Source organism: Vombatus ursinus, unplaced genomic scaffold (genome assembly GCF_900497805.2).
Source record: "Vombatus ursinus unplaced genomic scaffold, bare-nosed wombat genome assembly UNPS02009975.1, whole genome shotgun sequence".
Classification (NCBI taxonomy): Eukaryota; Metazoa; Chordata; class Mammalia; order Diprotodontia; family Vombatidae; genus Vombatus; species Vombatus ursinus.
The window spans coordinates 5,981,435-6,000,765 of record NW_020949753.1 but is presented as its reverse complement, the minus strand read 5'-3'; the positions used below and the strand labels follow the sequence as shown (position 1 = coordinate 6,000,765).

The 19,331-nt window shown below is 39.6% G+C and overlaps 1 protein-coding gene across 2 annotated transcripts in view; it reads left to right on the top strand.

Annotated features, from left to right (window-relative positions):
- The window catches only part of ARHGAP24 (Rho GTPase activating protein 24), a 94,791-nt gene that overhangs the window by 10,077 nt on the left and 65,383 nt on the right, over window positions 1–19,331 (top strand). The window contains exons 2-3 of one of the 2 annotated variants that reach the window (XM_027853445.1): window positions 2,127–2,326; window positions 13,015–13,102. In XM_027853445.1, coding sequence (XP_027709246.1) covers window positions 2,150–2,326; window positions 13,015–13,102 — 265 coding nt within the window. In that variant the 5' untranslated portion in view covers window positions 2,127–2,149. Of the gene's footprint in view, window positions 1–2,126; window positions 2,327–13,014; window positions 13,103–19,331 lie in introns of those variants that run through there. The other variant, XM_027853446.1, reaches the window with a different exon arrangement.

Genomic DNA, 19,331 nt, shown 5'->3' with positions numbered 1-19,331 from the left:
CTTGGAAAGACTTATATGAACTGATGCTGAGTGAAGTGAGCAGAACCAGGAGAACATTGTGCACAGTAAAAGCAACATTTTGTGATAATAGACTTAGCTCTTCTCAGCAATACAAGGATCCAAGGTAATTCTAAAAGACTCATGATGGAAAATGCTATCCACATCCAGAGAAAGAACTATAGAGTCTGAATGCAAATCAGAGCTACTATTTTCACTTTTTTTTCTTTCTCATGGCTTTTTCCTTTTGTTCTGATTCTCCTTTCACAACATGACTAACGTGGAAATATGCAATATGATTGCATATGTAACCTCTATCAGATTGCTTGCTGTCTTGGGGAAGGACGGAGAGAGAACATTTTGGAACTCAAAATCTTATAAAAATGAACGTTGAAAACTATCTTTACAAGTAATAGGAAAAAATAAAACACTATTTACAAAAAATAAAATAAAACAAGAAAAACAAAAACTCACGGACCATAGATCTGCAGATGGATTATGCAATGATGAGAATAGGAAGAAATATATAGGGGCAGCTAAGTGGCGCAGTCTGGCCTCAGACACTTGACACTCACTAGCTGTGTGATCCTGGGCAAGTTGCTTAACCCCAATTGCCTGACTAAAAAGCAAAAGAAAGAAAGAAATATATATCATGATAGGAAGTATTTGTAATTCAGCAGGTGAAACAACATAAAGAGAGCCAGGGGAATTGGGGCCAATACGATCATTCATGTTGGTTATACTTTTAATAGTGTTCTTTGCCCTTTTCTCTACTGTGCCTATTTCCCTTTGGTTAAGCCACCAGCATCATGATTCCAATCCTATTTCCTAAAATAAACATCCTAGGAGAGGCAGTGTAACATAGTGGATAGAATGCTAAACTTGGATTCAGGAAAACCTAGGTTAAAAATCCCATTTCTGAGACGTATTAGTTGTTACGCTCTAAATGTGTGTTGTAGAGTGAGTCTTGCTTTTTGATTCAAGAAAGAGAGAGACCAGTCAAAATGGCAAAATAGGAGGAAGGAGTGTAGCCCAGCTCCCCAGGCAATTATTCCAACAAAGGTCTCAGAGAAAAGTGTCAGAATGAGTCATGATCAGAAACCCAAAGAGAAACCACAGTAGTTCATCTTTCCAGTCCAGGCTCACAAATTTGACCCGTAGTCAAGGCACTAGGTCAGAAACTGTGGAACAGTGGAGGATCCCAGGAGCAGAACAGAACTGCAGTCCTGTTGCCCTGACCCCGGAGAGGTGATGGGAAGCTTAGACTCCGTCCTACTGGCTGTCTCTCCATACCAGAGATAGTCTTCTCATGCTGGACAATCCCTCCCCCATTGGTGACTTCCTCCTTGGGCGCCCATTTTGTGGAGAAGCTTAAGCCAATCAGCCTTTATCCCCCTCCCAGCCCTGTTCCCAACTTTCTGGATTTCAAACATAAATACCTGTACCAGATGCCTTCATCTCTTCACGCTGTTTTCAGCTCCTTGTTGTATTGTCTTCCCCCTTTAGAATATAAATTCCTTTGGACATGGACTGTGTTTTCGCTTGTATATCTGTCCTCATATCCTCATGTTGACTGAACTTTTTACCCATTGGGGAAAAAAATTCTATGAATTTGTGTGGGAATTGTACTAAAAAAAAAATATCCAGTAATTTTGGTCCTTGCTTTGCACCTGCCTTTGGTTCACCTTCACTACCACCTCCACCTCCACCCCTACCCTTCATCTCCCTGCCTCCCCTCACCTCCTCCCCTGCCAGATGAGTATAGCTCATCGTTTGGAAAAAACTTTGCATAACCCTGCATTGGAATCACCATGGAATACTTACCTAAGTAACAGATTCCATGAAAATTAGAATGGACCAAACATAAATTAATGACTTCATGAAACAGTAAGACATACTACACCATATTACAAAAGATTGGAAAAATAGAAGAAAAATGTGTATCTCTGATGAAATAATTAAGAATCATTGAACTACCTAAAAACTATCACCAAAAAGAGAGTCTGGATGTCATACTTTTTCTGAATTTTTTTTTTGTCTCCTGAATCTTATAGAATTTGATGAGTCGTTTTAGGAGGGGAAAAAACAGAGAAGTATCTCATCATTTTCCCTTTCTGTTTGCTAAATAGGACATCCTGTCCATCTAGGGATCATGGAGAGGAATGGCTCCCCAGAGAGTCCCCAACAAGGCCAAGGGTGGTATGCAACCCCCAAGTGTGGGTGGCTGAGAAAACAGGGAGAATTTACCAAGACTTGGCACACGTACTGGTTTGTGCTCAAGGGAGACCAACTCTACTACTTCAAGGATAAAGATGAAACAAGACCATTGGTAAGTAAAAAGGGAAAAATATAAAAGAGATGGGCCCCAGAACTTTGTCTTGGGCCCTTTTTAATTTTTTCTCTACATTATCTTTTATCTTCTATATATTATTATATTGTATAATATTATGTATCTTATGAATTATAGCATCAGCTCCCCTGGCTTCAATGATTATCTCTGTGCATGATTCTGGGATCTATATATCCAGCCCTGTGCTCTTTTCTGAGCTCTAATCCTGCCTCACCAACTGACTCTTAGAACCTTAAGCTTACAGGAATCTCAAACTCAGCAGAACAAAACAGAAATCGTTATTTTTCCCCCCAAACCCTCCTTTTTGCAAACTTGCCCATCACCAGCAAGGCCATCACTGTACGTACGTCCAGGCCTTCGGGTTCAGATCCTCAGTGTCGTCCCGGACTCCCCACCCTCCCTCACCCTAAATATCCAGTTCTTTGTATCTGTCTCACATCTGTCATACACATCCCATTTCCGCAGCCACATAGCAACCACATGAGTATTGGCTTTCATCATCTCTTCCCTGAACTGCTGCAGCACCTAAATAATATCCATGCTTCCAGTGTTTTCCCTGCTAGTCCATCTTCCACGTCGCCACCAGAGTGATTTTCCTAAAGCGCAATCCTGACCTCGTTACCATCTGACTCAATATACTCTAGCAGAGACCCATTACCTCTAAGTAATGAATGAACTCTTCTGCTTGGCATTTGAACCTCTCCACAACCTCATCCTCTCCTATCTTTCTGGCCTTATTACACATTACTCCCTCCATGTACACTTTAGTCTAACCATACTGGCCTACTCGAGGGGTCATCACCAGTTGTCTTGACTTTTGTCTTGCCACTGGACTCTCATGAATCTGGAGGAGAGAGTGAGGCTGGTGACTCTGCACATCTCTGCCTCACTTAAATCCAGTTCACTTGTAAGTCAAGACATCACCCTCCTGAGGTCATTGATCCTCTTCCAGAACAAAGGACGAACAACTGTCTTACTTGTCATTACTCATGCAGACAAAGGAAATACTCCATCTCCCGTCTCTGTTCCTTCATGTTTGCAATGCTCTCCCCTCATCTTCTCCTCTTAAAATTCCTGACTTTTTTCAAGACTCAGATAAAATGCTCTATTCTGCAGAAGCTCTCACCTAGTTCTGCTAATGGCTGATGCCTTCCTCTTGAAGGTTACCATGTATCTAGTGTGTACATATAGGTGTGTATGTACATGTATGTGCACACATATGCATGTGGTTTTTGTGTACATGCGTGTATACACACGCGCACATGTGTACATGTATGTATAGGTATACACATATCTGTATGTGTTTGTGTGTGTATATGTATACATGCATATATGTGCGAGTGTATGTATGCACACACACGTGTGTATGTGTGTGTGCATATATGTATAGATATGTGCACAAACTTATGTACATGCTGCCTCCCTATTATGGTGTAAGCTATTTAAAGACAAGGGGTTAATTTTAACTTTTCTTTGTATCCCCTGTACTTGGTACAGTACCCGGCGCATAATAAGATTGTTGATTGACTTCAGACACTAGCTGTTGATCTTGAGCTCGTAATTTAACTTCCCTTTGCCTCAGTTTCCTCATCTGTAAAATAGGGATAATAGCAGCACCTGCCTTCCAGGGTTGTTGTAGGGATCAATTGAGTTAAAAGTTATGATTGCTTAGTTTGGCAGCTTGCGTGTAGTATGTATTATATGAATTCTGTCAGTGATAAAGATGATAATGATGAAGAAGAAGCCAGAAAAGGGCAAGGGCATATAGATATATGTTAGAAACCGAAGGTACAGTTATCCCTTCCATCTTGTGGGGGGGTTAGGGGCATGGTGCTCCCACAATCTGTAAAATCTGCATAAATTTTTTTGGCCTTCCTTTCGTACCAGAGAAGAAGTCTGAATGTTTTCTTTTTCTTTGGGGTATTTACCTTATTATAGAATTTGGGTTGATATTATACAATACTGTACATATATTTTATGCATTTCTGAGTTTCTAAACTTTTTCTGTATCCTCTGCTGGCCTTTGTGTGTCATCTGTAGCTTCTGCAAAGCTCCCCCAAAATTCCCATTTAATTATTTATGCCGAGCCACGATATATTGAAACCACAATAGGGAAAGTCACGACGTAGAAGGGATAGCTTCAATACAGCACAATTTGAAGGAGGAAGAAGTTCCAGTTCATTCTTGTTTTTGCTGGTGCCCAGCACAGTTACCACTATTGATTCAGTTTCAGATAACGAACATACCAAAATATTGAAGGAGCCTAGAGGCAAATTCCACTTACCTAATTTTAATTTTTACTTCGTTGCAGCAGAATGATGACTATGTCAGGCAAGCTTACTTAACGAGCGTTTAGGGGGCATTCACTGAAGACAGAACAGTAGCTTCAAGAATGTAATAGATCAACTTTTAATAAAGCTAGTTGATTTTTTTACAACTTGAAAAACTGCATGTAGCTCCTCACCCATGATTCTTGATATAGGTGGTTGTTGGTGAAATATGAAAAGTGCACAGAGTGCCCGAGGGGTCAGATTTTTAACCAGTGATTGTACACCTGCATGTGAGTTGTGAATCATGCCTGTGTCAAGTTTCAACATATATTTACTGAAATTTGGCATTGTACATACAATTTAATTAATTTCTACACTGTTACGTATTGTCATCTGGAGTTAATTTGTTGGTCTCAGTTTTGTTGACTGAACTTTTTACCCACTGGAAAAAAAAAATTCTATGTATTTATGTGGGAGTTGTACTCAAAACTATCCAATAATTTTGGTCCTTGCTTTGCACCTGCCAGTGGCTCACCCACCACTCCCACCCTTTACCACCACCCCCCTACCCTCACTCCCTCCCCTGCCAGGTGAGTGTAGGTCATAGTTTGGAAAAAAAACTTTGTGTACCCTCCATTGGAATCACTGTGGAAATGAAATGCTTACTCAGAATCCACCAGCACTGACATTGTTGAATTGAAAAATATGGTACTTTGATCAGAGAATGCTGGGAGGAAAAAAAAAAAGCAGAAAGAGGGAAAGTAAGGAGGCAAAGTTCAAGTTTGTGTGATTTCCTCCATCTGGTGCCATATGAGGAAATGCTGGATGCCCAGGCCTTTTGACCACCTCCCCCCCACCCCTTACCTTCAGAAAGATAATGATTGATGAGGGTGTTTGCTGTGCCAATAAGGTCAATGATTGGTGAGACAACCCCATTTGGCCTCTCAGGGGTGTTCACCTTCTTGTGGCTACTAGTTGGGGAAAGATTCTACTCCGTACCAATCATCCAATGTCTGTCTTTTTCTCTTTGTCATGAAAAGAAAGGACTCTAAGCAGAAAGAGCACTTTCTGCTCCTGTGGTCAGGGGCTCTTTGGACTGTCTATTCTTATATCTAATGCTGGCCTGGATGAGGATGTTTCTTTAAGGTCAACTGTCTTTTTAAGGCCTTTTTTCACAAAGGAGCAGTTAATCATAGAAAGAGCACAAAAAGTGTTTTTGCATAAAGGAAGAGATTCACATTAATTTTTAAATGATATAAGATGTTGTCATTGTTATGGATAAACATGTTGATACCTAATAGGAGTAAAAATAAGAATTTTGTTTTATTATAAACAGCTTTCAGATGGGATTTTGGATAGTTTTGACAAGAAATTGCAACTGTGGTGTAGATCTGAGGACCCAGGACTTGTCAACAGTGTAGAGTGGTGACCCTTTTGTGTGGGAGTAGTTTAATGTCATAGAGAAGCAAAGAAAAATCTTTATTAAAAACTGGAGAAATGTAAGGGTAAAGAAATTCATTTTCCAGGGCACTAAAGAGGCACACTACCTTGTTGGAGAGGTCAAAGCCAAGGCATGAGGAGTACCTCTTAGACTCTGCATACATGTTTTATGACTAAAGAGAATAAAACTAAGAAAATGAAAATATAAACATTTGGAGACTGAGGTATGACTGAGAAAGGGCTATTTATAATCAAAAGAAGCTGTTGCTCTTCGTCTGATCACTGCCCTAATCAGTTCCAGAGAAGAATCATTCCTGAGCTAATGAGGCCTCTTTCTTCAGAATTTAGTTAGGCCTTCATTAAGAATGAAGCAAAAAGATTTTGATGTGGCCCTTTGTTTCCTCAAAATTGATCATTGAAGAAAGACTCATCATTTTTCTGCTTCAGATTAGACCAAAGACTTTAGACCAGGAAATTCACATAATACTCTCTTGATATTTGCAAATGTCAGAAGCATAGTATGGTTTCACAAAGTTTAGAACATTCAAAAATGAGATTATAAGAAGGGTAACAAACAACTGAAACACGGAAAATATTTGTATTTTTATAAGAAATTATTTTCTCTGTCATCAACAGAAGAGCCATCATTTTTGGATTGTACCATCATTGTTCTCTTTTTTTTTTTCTTATGAAGCAGAGGCATCATTAAAGAAAATAAATCCAGGAAGACTGGTTGGACTAAACCAAGAATACACAGACGGCATATGTACTGGGGGGTGAAAGACAATTTGGAGAAAATTGAAGGTTCATTTCTCAAGATACCTGAAAGATTTTTATTTTTATAACGATTTCTTCCATCAGTTACAGTGGAACCTCTACATTTGTACTGTGCCATCATAACCCCAAATGTACCATATGGAGAAACAGAAATAGCAATAATGAAAGCAGAGACGGAAGGAGTAGTTAGTCTACACTAGGAATACATCATCTTCTGTACAGTTTTGAAGGATCAGTTCCCAAAATATCTAGATAATGAAGGATACAAAATGTTTGAAAAAAAATCTTATTTTATATTTCAAAAGTGATCAAGAAAATCTCAGTAACTACTGATCCACACACCTACTTTCTGATAAATACAATTCATTTTTAAAAATTTTTTTGTGATAAATATAATTTAAAGAATGAGAATTGGTTATATACATGTAGAAAGCATGCTTGATGAAAATATGAGAAGGGAACAGGTAAGCTTTTACCAAAGATAGTCCAAAGCAGAGTATATCTTTACAACTACACAGCTGATAAAAAAATGCATAAAACACATTTTTCCACTGAAATTATTGTTGTTACCTAAAACCATAATTTGGTTCAGTAGCATATACTGCTTCTTTAAAGGCTATCTTTTGGGGCAGCTAGGTGGCGCGGTGAATAGAGCACCAGCCCTGGAGTCAGGAGTACCTGAGTTCAAATGTGGCCTCAGACACTTGACACTCACTAGCTGTGTGACCCTGGGCAAGTCACTTAACCCCATTGCCTAGTCAAAAAAAAAAGAAAAAAGAAAGAAAGAAAAAAGGGCTATCCTTCAAGTAGACTCTTTAATGCCTATGTTAAAAATGTGTAGGATTTCTTGAAAATCATTAAAATTACTCTGTTACTTCTATGACTTTCTGATGATTAATATCAAGTGAAGTATAAAATAAGGAGACAAATACCCATCAAAGATATTTACCATTCTTATGGAGGCTAATAAATGTTTGTTTTCTATAATACCTATGGTCTAGACCAGGGGTGGGGAATCTGTGGCCTGGAGGCCACATGTGGCCCTCTAGGTCCTCAAGTGTGGCCTTTGACTGAATCCAAACTTCACAGTCAGAGGGCCACACTTGAGGACCTAGAAGGCCACATGGGGAGTGATTCCATCAAAGAGCTGCACTTGAGGACCTAGAGGGCCACATGTGGCCTCGAGGCCACAGGTTCCCACCCCTGGTCCAGACTCCAGACAACATCTAACCATGTAGCTGCATGTATAGCTCACGGAGCTGGTCTATCAGTTAATGTAGCTTAGACAGATAATGGAGATCCACAGTGAACGAGACCCAAACCAGACAAGGAGTATGGTCTGCCCTTGGGAAGATTTGCCTTTGGGAAACTTTGCAGTGCTTTGAATGACCTCCAGTGTCTCCCTGAAACAAAGGCCCATGTATTTACCATCTTATTCTTTGGGTGATATTGTGTAGCTGCAAATCATGGAATTCCAAAGTCTCCAAAGAATTGAAGTTGTTAGTCACCCAAAGGGCAACGGAGGGGTGGATGGTGGGCGTAAGTATGCTGCAGTATTATCACCAAAGAATTGCACTTCAGAATCATCAAAAATATCATCAAAGTGATGTATGGCCAGAAACAGAGGTAGGATGGTTGGACAGTTAGAGTGAACTTGGGTAGGAAAAAAAAATTACATTTTTATTTTAATATAATTGGATTCTTTTCCATCCCTTGTATATTTTATACATTTTAAAACCTTTATCTGAAAAGGGGTTTTGGGGAAGGTAGGTGGCACAGTGAATAGAGCACCAGCCCTGAAGTCAGGAGAACCTGAGTTCAAATCTGGCCTCAGACCAAACACTTGACACTTACTAGCTATGTGACCCTGGGCAAGTCACTTAACCCCAGTTGCCCCCCAAAAGGGGGGGTTTACTAGAATCCCAAAGGGCCCACATCACAAAAAGATTAATGATACCTGACCTAGAGGAAGACCGGAACTTTGGGTGGATCCCCTGTGGAAAGGAAGGAATAAGTAAATACTTATTTACTGGCACCTTCTATATGCCATGCATGGTGCTAAGTGCTTTACAAAGATTATGCCGTTTTAGCCTCATAACAACCCTGGCATCTAGGTACTAACATTATCCCCGTTTTACAGTTGAGGCAGACAGAGATTAAGTGACTGGCCCAGGGTCACACAGTTAAGTGTCTGAGGCCAGATTTGAACTGGTCTTCCCATCTACTCTACCTGCCTGAAGATATGTGGGAAGACATGGAGAAGAGTAGCAATGGATGAGGAGGTGTGGGATGGCTGTGATCTGCATCACTGAAGGTAATATTCACAGTGATGATGTCACAGATCCATTGGAGCTTAATCATTGACAAGTAGACCCTAGATTGCCTCTTAAGGAGTTTTAAAACATGAGCCAAAAACTAAATCCTGGGTGCTCATTTTAAGTGAAAAAAGAGGACAACATGAAAGAACCTGACCAAAATAGACTGTGAATTACAATCAAGCAACCCGTTCTTTCCATTGATTTTCACAGCATTGGTTCTTATTTTTAAATTGTATCTGTTTTTATTGGTGCATTTGGTTTTCACATAACCTTATTTCTGGTCACACTTCCTTCTTCTACCATCCTTCATCACAAAGATTTTAAAAGAAATGATAAAGAAACTGTTTAACAAAACTTGTCGATCAATACATGTAATAGCCCATCTCCATAACCCACTAGTTCAGCAGTGGAGGGAGGGAGGCACCTTGTCTCAACTTTTCTCCAAGGCTAAGTGTGTTTGTTAGTCATACACATACTTCCATTTACCTTGTTCTAGTCATTGTGTATATCATTTCTTGATTCTGTTTTCACTTCATTCAATATCAGTTCTTATACTTCTTTCTGTGTTTCTCTGAATACTTCATATATGTCATTTCATATGGCATGTTAATATTCCATTCCATAGTCCAAAATATTCCACTTAATGTACAACTAAAATTCATGTGCTCATGAATTACCATCTATTTTGTTTGCAGGTCTTCACTACCACAAAATGTGCTGCTATATTTTGGTGCTTATGAGATTTTTTTTTTCTTTCTTAGGATATATGACTAACATATATATGGGATCTCTGGGTTAAAGGGTATAGATATTTCAGTACATTTTTTAGTATAATTTCAAATTGCTTTCCAGAATGGTTGTACCAATTTGCAGCTCCACTGATTGAGTATTAGTGTTTGTTTTCCTGCAGCCTCCCCGAGATTGACTATTTTTACTTTTTTCCATCTTTGCCAATTTTGAAGTATATCTTGTTTGTGCTCTGTCTCTCTCCCTTCTTCTTCTTCTTCTTCTTCTTCTTCTTCTTCTTCTTCTTCTTCTCTCTCTCTCTCTTTCTCTCTCTCCTCTCTCTGTCTCTCTCCCTCTCTCTCTGTCATATTCTGTCTTAGACATTGAGAAGATAGACCAACATCCACTGGAGTAGACCTGCATCCTGAATATGAGTTGGAGTGGTAGAAGCAATATACTGACTTCTTGCCCCCATGCATGCAAGTTAGACTAGTTTTTCCTTAATTTATATTGAGACTATCCTTGAGGCTTAATTGGCTCCAGAGACTAAAGGCTTGGACTGTTGACATCACTTTCTGGTTTCTTAAATATAATACAACCATAATGCTTGGCTGGCAGACCACTATGGGTAACTCAGAGGCAGGAGAGCTTTGCTCAGGTGAATCGATAGGGGTGTCCTCAATTAAATGTCCTTCCCCAACTTTGGCTGAGGAAGTCTTTTGTTAACTGTTAAATGAATCATAAGTATATCATTCCATTCCAATATTGAACATAAACTACCAGAAATCTGACCTGAGCTAAGCCCAGCTCAGAACAATTCACTTAGATAGGAATGGAATGGAATGATCTATTTGAAAAGAGTGGTAGATGATACAGAGGAAGATGGGCCTGGATTGGCCTCCATGTTTTTGGTGATATTTTTAGAGATGGAGATTGCTTACCACACAGTATCACTCAACCCAGAAATTAGAGAGAAAATTATTTATGGCCATTGAACAAGGAGAGACCAATGTGAATATGATCAGTGTTATTAAGAACTGTACCCCAAAGAAAACTGCAGTAAACTGGTGGGATTGAAGGGAGACAGAAAAGGGAATAAGCATTTATTAAGTGCCAACTATATTCTACACACTGTGCTAGGTGCTTTACAAATATAATCACATTTGAGCCTCACAACAATCTTGTGATGTAGGTGCTTTTATGTTCCCCTTTCTACAGTTGAGGAAATTGACGCAGACAGGTTAAGTGACTTGCCCAGAGTCACACAGCTGGTAAGTCTGGGAGGCTGGTTTTGAACTCAGGTCTTCCTTACTGCAGACCCAGCTCTCTATCCACAGCACCACATAGCTGCCTCTGAATGTGTATAATTTCATACATTTGGGGGTTGATAGTGCTTTGTAGATCCATCAGCTGATTTTACTTTTCCTCCTGGGCTTCTTACCTAAAACTTCTTTCATCCTTGTGATCAGGGTTGACCAGTAATATCCCTAAAGTCATTCAACTGATGGATGAGCCTCTGGAAAACCTCAAGGACCATCCCACCAAAGGATGTGTTCCCAGTAGAGAAGACGTGAGAAACTTGTACCCATTTGCAGGCTCTTTGCCTGGGGAAGTGGAATGACTCTTTGGGGCCATGAGCATGTGGGAGTTCCATCTGCTCATCCACATCTTCTGGTCACTGGTGAAGGACTGAAGTTCTTATGAGTGGACTTTCTCAATCCACAATCAGTCAATCCATAGGCATTGAGAATGCCTATGGAAATACATGGCAAAAAGAAGCATGTGTGAGGCAGCTCCGCTCAAGTTTTAGAGTTTAGGCATCACCCTTCCAGAGGGGAATTCCCTCAATAGTAGGCTGTTTGAAGAAGGGTGAGGTGGTACTAAGGTGACTGTGGCAGCCAATCTGTCTTCTCAAAGTCCTGGAGAGAGTGCGTGGATCACCATTGTGCCCCTGGTAGCTGAAAGACTACTTTCTTAAATGTGTTTGGGGGTTGATGGTGCTTTGTAGATCTATCAGCTGGTTGGCCTACACTTGGGCCTAGGTCTGGGAGGTTTGGGGAGGTAATAGAGCTGGACCTTGCTACCCCTTCCTTTCTATTACTATGAATTAAATGTCAGGTCTCGTGAGAATGTCCCCGTTCAGCAGCCCTGAAGTTCATTTTTGTTCTGGGAGGAGTCTAAGCTTCAGAGGGATACCCTCAGTCTTTCATGACTTGCATTGAACTCTATTAGAAAGAAGGATTCCTCAGGATATCAAAGGGTTGTTTTAATAACAACCACAAGTTCTGTTTCTTTCAGGAGTGCTTTATGTTTTTTTCTGTATTTGTTCATAAGCTGGTGTGAGCCTTTGTATTTTATGCATTTTCTGCGAAATAAAATATGTTCTCATGCCCTGCATGCATTGTTCAAGAGCCAGGGTCCCTGTTGTCCAAACTTGGGGAAATATAGACGTGAGCTGTACCATGAAAATTTATTTTAGAAGATTTTCCTGGAGTAATGCTAGCTGAGTCAATGATCCAAAAAGTGAAACGACTTCTGGGGTCAACTTCCAAACTGAATCTAGTCTGTGTGGGCCCATATCCTTGGGATGAGGCTGGGGCTAGACTTTAGGTTATATCTGCAATATGTCAAAATGACCTTACCCTCAGAGAGGGAGGAAAAAGAAGCAAGAAAGAGAAAGAAGTAAAGGCAGACTCCTATCTTAGCATAAGTCCTTGGGGCTTGACTTAAGCAGCACCCCATTCTGTATTACAGCCCTGAAGGAGACCGAGAAGATTTCTGTTGTCCTTGGGGGCCAATTTTTGTAAGATTATATTTAGAAGGTAATGATTTGAGGACACTGAAGAATATAGAGCTAAATGCAATCCAGCTTGGCTATAGCTTATGTATCTATCTCCTTTCTTTCTATCTATCTGTCCACCTATCTATCTATCTGTCTAGCCATCCATCCGTCTATCTATCTATCTTCTATCTATCTATCTATCTATCTATCCATCTATCTATCTATCTATCTCCAGTAACTGATTTTTATTAAAGTGGGCAACTTACAGCACCTGCTGAAATATGCTGTAGGGGCAAAGAAGACCTTGGAATATCCATTTATAATGATTCATATTTTTGGCATTTATTTCCTCAGGGTACCATTTTGCTTCCTGGGAACAAGGTTATAGAACATCCGTACAGTGAAGAGAGCCCAGGACAGTTCCTTTTTGAAGTAGTTCCAGGTAGGTACCTTTTATTAAATTATCCCCAGTTATGTTGGCAAAGATCACAGATGTTCAGCTCAAATAGAGGCTTTGGATGATTAATGGTTTCATTTTAAAAGGAAAAAGGGGTGGAAATAAGGAGAGCCTGGTTTGTGCTTTGATACACATACTTTTTAAAGAAAGAGGAAGAAGATGAACACAAAAATTCTGGTTGCTCTTTTGTAAGCAGAGCTGATGCCTGTGTTGTAGGCAGGGCATTGTGTTTAGCTTCAATCTTTGGGGAAGATTGAAAACATCTATTATTTTGGCATTGCTGGTGAGAAGTGAACTTTGATAAGGTAGTTGACACAGGCTCTGGGGAACAAGCTTACCATACTATTTGCTGCTGTGTATCATGTCCCAGAAGAGACTTTCCTAGAGTAAGCTCACTATACGCTGCTCCTGTTGTATGTTTCAACTCTACTCTCAAAGCCCATGTTTCCTGTGTTTGGATTAGTTCAGTTCAGGAAGTTCTTTCCAGTTCCTCAGATTCTGTGCTTAATTCTTTTGACAGCCATGCATCCTTCTAGTTGTCTCTGCCATCACTCACCATATACTTGATTTCCATTTAAATCACTATCTAAACATCTTCATTCATTTCAAATAAGCCACTCCAGTTATACAAAGAAAAAGGTAAGGATATGAATGTTGGAGGCCTGGGTTTAGATGTTCTAGGTCAGTGACTTCAAACTCAAATGGAAACAGATCCCTGCCTTGGTATATTGACTTAGAAAACCACAAATTAACATTATCTGTGTTGTATTGTATTTTTATTTATTTTATTATACACCTCTGTTGTAGGTTATCTGATGTTTATATTTACTATGAACTTCAGTTGATTTAAATGAATAATAAACTATCATCTATGGATATTAATAGCTCACATTTCCTTGAAATAACCTGTAAGACTGAGGTTCACAGAAGTTAAATGATCTGCCTATGGTCATAGAGACAGTAAAGAGCAAAGCTTAGATGTGAACCTCTCAGATGTTTTAACCACAAGTCTATAGTGATCTTCACTAAACCACATGGAGTGGTGCTAAATTCACAGAATAGTGAAATTACAGAAACGTGGCATTTCAGAGTTTTCAGGGACTCAGTGATTGTCTAGTCCAACCTATACCTGAAAAAGAATCTCCATTATATTACTTCCTAAAAAGGGACCTCTGTCTTTCACCTGAAAACTTCCAATAATGTAGATTCTATTACTTCCCAAGGCAACTGGTTTATTTCTGCATGCTTTTAATTCTTAGGAAGTTTTTTCCCTTTGATCAAATTTAATTTTCTTCCTTGCAATTTCCAACCATTGTGCCTGATTCTCTCTATTCTAAACAAATAAGTCTAACACCTCTTCCATACTCTTCAAATATTTGAGTGTTCTTTAAATATTTGTACACAGCCCCTGTGTCCCTCAAACCTTCTCTTCCCTAGGTTAAATGTTTCCATTTGCTTGACCCATGGCCTTGCAGAATCCTGACTGCCTTTCTCTGGATCAGTGTCCTTCCTAAATGGTGGCACTCAGAAATGAACACAATATTCTCAAGGACAGAGGAAATGGAACCATCACTTTCTTATTTCTAGATCCTAGGCCTCTCATAATGTATTCCCAAACTCTTGTGGGTGCTACATCATACAGTTGACTCAAGTAGAGCCAAAGATTTTCAGAATTTCTGGTCTAGAGAGATTGCAGTTATTTGAAAAGCACCTGAGAGGTTCAGAGAACTACAACCTCAATGTGAATCAGCAGTGTGATGGGGCAACTCAAAATCTGACATGATTTTGGGATGCCCTGCCTTAGGAGATGGTGGCTATCCTTCTGTAGAGGCCTTCAAGCAGATGCTGACTGACCACTTGTCGAGTACATGATAATGGGAACTCCTTCTATGTATGGAATACCTAAGTGGCCAGTCAAGTGCTTTCCAACTCTCAGATTCTATGATTATTGCTTTTTCTTAATTATCAGGAACTATTTTTACTGCCTGGTGGTTTTCTTTCTCCTGATATGCTCCTTTTTCTATAAAATGACCTTTCTTCTTCTTTCAGCTCTCCCTCCATTCTCTAATGTATTGGTTGTTTAACCCTTCCTTACCCCATACACATGCTCTACCCCTGACCTCTTGATCATTCAAGAGAGACTAAAAATTAAGGCCTGCTGCAGAACAAGAATGGTGCAAAGAAACCCTTCCAAGAAGCAGTAGCCACAACTGACATTGCTTTAAAAATTTCTTAACCATTTTCCTAGCTTGCTCAGTAGAAATTTTCTTCCTAAGTATCTGGTGAAATACAGGCAGGTAAACACAGACAGACCAGAGATACTTATCACCATACCCCTAAAGAACAATAGGAAAGACCAGATTCTGTGCTCTCTCCCTGACAGATAACTTTTCCTAAATATGCGGTTCTAATTTTAAGAATATTAGCATAATTCTTTGGTATTATTATTAATTATGAATGGAATAGGGAGGCTACATGATCTGTTCTCAAGAAATGTTAGTTACAGAAGGAAATAAGCTCCCACCAACTTCCAGTGCACTTGAAAAGAATATATCCTGTATATGTGTGTGTGTATATAAAATATACGCACATGCATATACACATGTACACACACATATACATATGTACACATACATATACATATGTACACACAATATACATATATACATATACATATACGTATTTGTGTCTAATGGTAGCCATCCTGTTGGGGAGGGAAGGAAAGAAAAGAAATTAATATGATAATTTTGTTGTATATTTGAAAGGAATAGCAAGTTGTGCATAGTAGATTTGCAGTTTCATGTGCAATCATCTTTTTTAATTGTACAGTGTTATGGGAAAAAAGCAACTATGAGGGACATATGATGAAAGGCATTATCTGCATTGAGAGAAAGAACTGATAAACAGAAGTATGTATAGAATAATTTTACATATATATATACCTATTTGTGTCCAGTGGTAGCTATCTCTAGTGGGGAGAAGAAAAACAAAAGAAATTTCCATTATAATTTTGTTGTATATTGATAGTAGAGTTGAAATTTCATGTACAATCAGCTTTTTTTATTATACTGTATTATAGAAATGCTTGTTTTATTTCATAAATTAAAAAGAAAATTTAAAAAAGAAAATAATATATCCTTCTACTAGATTTTGTACCTCCTTTTCCATTTGGCCCATTTTTCTTCTGCTTAGTGAGTTTCTGTGTCTCCTTTTCTGTTTGACCAATTCTGCTTTTTAAGGTCTTGTTTTTTACAGTTAATTTTTGTCCTTCCTTTTCCAAGCTATTGACTCTCTCCTGCATACCTCTCATTTCTTTCCCAGTTTTTCTTCTTCCTCTCTTATTTGACTTTTTAAATCCTTCTTGAGCTCTTCCAAGAAGGCTTTTTGGGCTTCAGACCAGTTCATATTCCCTTTTGAGGTTCCAGATGTGGGTTTGTTGACAATGTTGTCCTCTTCAGAATTTCTGCCTTGATCTTCACTCTTTCCATAATAAGAATCTATCATACGTTTCTTTTTGCTCATGGTGTTTGCTTATTTCCTGGCCCTTAAAGAGACTGGGCTCTCCTGCTGGGGAGCAGAGGGCACTGACCCAAGCTTCTTGTGTTGGGAGCCTAGGGCCTGGTCATTGGCTTTGTGTGCTGGGGCCTCTTATGTTGGCAATTGGAGGCTGTAGGATTCTGGCAGCTTCCCTGGTGTTGGGCTGGAATCAGCAACACTGGAACTCTAGGGGTCGGATTGGGTAGTCTGGCCCCTGGAGGTTGCCTGCTCACCCAGGCCTTTCCTTTCACTTTCTTGGGCTCCTTTCAGATGCATGTTTTGCTGCTGCAGGATGTTTTTCTGCCTGGGGCTTTCCCCCTTGGAGCTGCACTTCCCAGAGTTTTGCTGAGGCACTGGGACACTTAGCTGCTGTAGAACACTGTGGCACATGGTGGTTTTCCGAGCCAGTGTCACTGGTTCCACATCCTCAGTCCTCACTGATGCACTCAGGGGTCCTGGTGTTGGTGCTTGCCTGCTCTACCACCTGGAGTTCAGGATCTCTCCCTGGTAGGCTGAGGTGGGGCTGTCTACTAGCTTGCTGTGACGCCTCCTGTTCAGTACTGCTCCCCCTCCCTCAGGGCAAGAGAGGCCTTTCCCGTTAATCCCTCAAGCTACTTGGTCTACTGGACTGCTGCACCCCATCTTTCTGCTGGTTTAGCTGTTTCAGTGTTTTTCCTGGGGCAATATTTTCTGGGCTTTCAGAGGTTAATAAGGGATGGTGAGAGCTACTTACTTCTTACTCTGCCATCTTGGCTTCCAGAAGTGGACCACGAAAATAATATATCCTATAAATTTGAGCCAGAAAGGACCTTAGAGATAGTCTGGTCCAACTTTATCATTTTACAGCTCACTTATCGTCTCTGTGCTTTTCTGCTCCGTAAATCAGGAATAATCATAACTTGCCTGCCTATATTATGAGGGTGTTATGACAATTAAGTATGGTTATGTGAGTAAAACCCTGAGTAAGTGATCAAACCCTGGATAGATGTTTGCTCTTTATATTACCTCTTGGTTTCTTAGAGTTTCCAAAGTAAATTGTGAAATTACCTTTCAATTCAGCTAGTGTATGTACCAAATGCTAATTAGTTGTGATAATATCATACTGCCATTGGAAAAGAGGAGTAATTCTAAAACTATACTTCTAAGAATTAAATTTTTTTAAATTGAAAGAAATTTTATGGGGGGAATATTTTTAGGTTTTTAAGAGCATCTAAATGGCAGAGGGTTGAAAAAAATATTCCAGTTATTTTAAAAAAGAGCAAATAGTAGTAAAAAATAAATAAACAAACTATGGTTTCTACAAATATGTTGAGTGGTTTTTTCCCCCATTCATCTACAAACCTAATTCTGTACAGAGAAGTATGTTTTCCTACTGTAAAGAACTCCTACTCACATTCTCTAAATGGCTTGCACATATTAGAAATCCAGAGTAAGCAAAAAAAAAAAAAACCAAAAACCCGAAAAGCAACAATAACAAAAATGACAATAAAACAACCCTGCAGGCTTCAGGTCTGCCTACTGCTGTGGCAGACAAAAATGGGATTGTCATAGTCATTTTTGGCCTTATAAATACAATTACTGCCATTTTGATTACACACAGCTAATTCACACAGAGTGTGTGTGTGTGTGTGTGTGTGTGTGTGTGTGTGTGTGTGTAGGGGTGAAATGTCAAGCCATTAAGGATGTGTTAATTATTAACTAGTGACTCAACTCATTTCAGTGTATCAACAGAGTAATAATTTAAAATAAACAACAAATTAAGGCCTTCTTCAGACAAAGGACAAGTGCAACTGTACTACATTTTAATTGCACTAAGCACTTTTTCTTCAAGCCTAGAGTGTGTATTCTGGCTCAAATTATACACATATTTGTTTACACACACATATACACACACTCATATCTGTCAGTTTACCAAAATCCCTGTTCTAAACCTTGTTTCTCTGAGACTCAGTTTATTCAAGGTTAAAATTTCACCTACAAATTCTTTATCTGGGAGCATGGTTTTTATTTTTGTCCATTTGGTTAAATTCTCCATATTGCTCCCAGCCTTTTTGTCTTCCTGGATTTCTTCCTGTGAATATACCCTCTTACTATACAAAGCAGCCCATACCCTCACCCCTTTCACTTAGCCTGTTTCTTTTTTAAATGAACTTCTAATTGACATTTTCTGTTTCTTACATCTTGTCATCTCAGTTACCCTTCTCCCTCCTAGAGAGCCATCCCCTATAACAAATACTATTTTTCAAAGAGGAAAAAAAATCAGCACAACCGATCTAGGAGTGACCAAGTAGTTTGGGGTGACTGGAGGAGGGGTCTAAGGAGCATCTGGATGAGAGTGGCCAGTAAGCTGGGGTGAACAGAACTCCTGGGACGTGGATCACTTGGTCAAGGGAGAATGGAGCCTAGCTAGGATTTGGGATGGGAAATGACCAGGGGCCAAGGGAGGTAAAACAATCAAGGGCTAGGCTAGGTTAAGGGTAGTAGAGAATTGGGAGATTGAGTATAGCCACAATGAAAGGCTAGTTGATGGGATTATAGCCTCAGGCGAATGCCAAAGATTTGGCCTTGTGGGGAAAGTCAAGGGTTTTTCCTTTCTGGGGTTCAGATCCCAACCCCGTCAGTAGGAGATATGTGTGTGTGTGTGTGTGTGTGTGTGTGTGTGTGTGTGTGTGTGTGT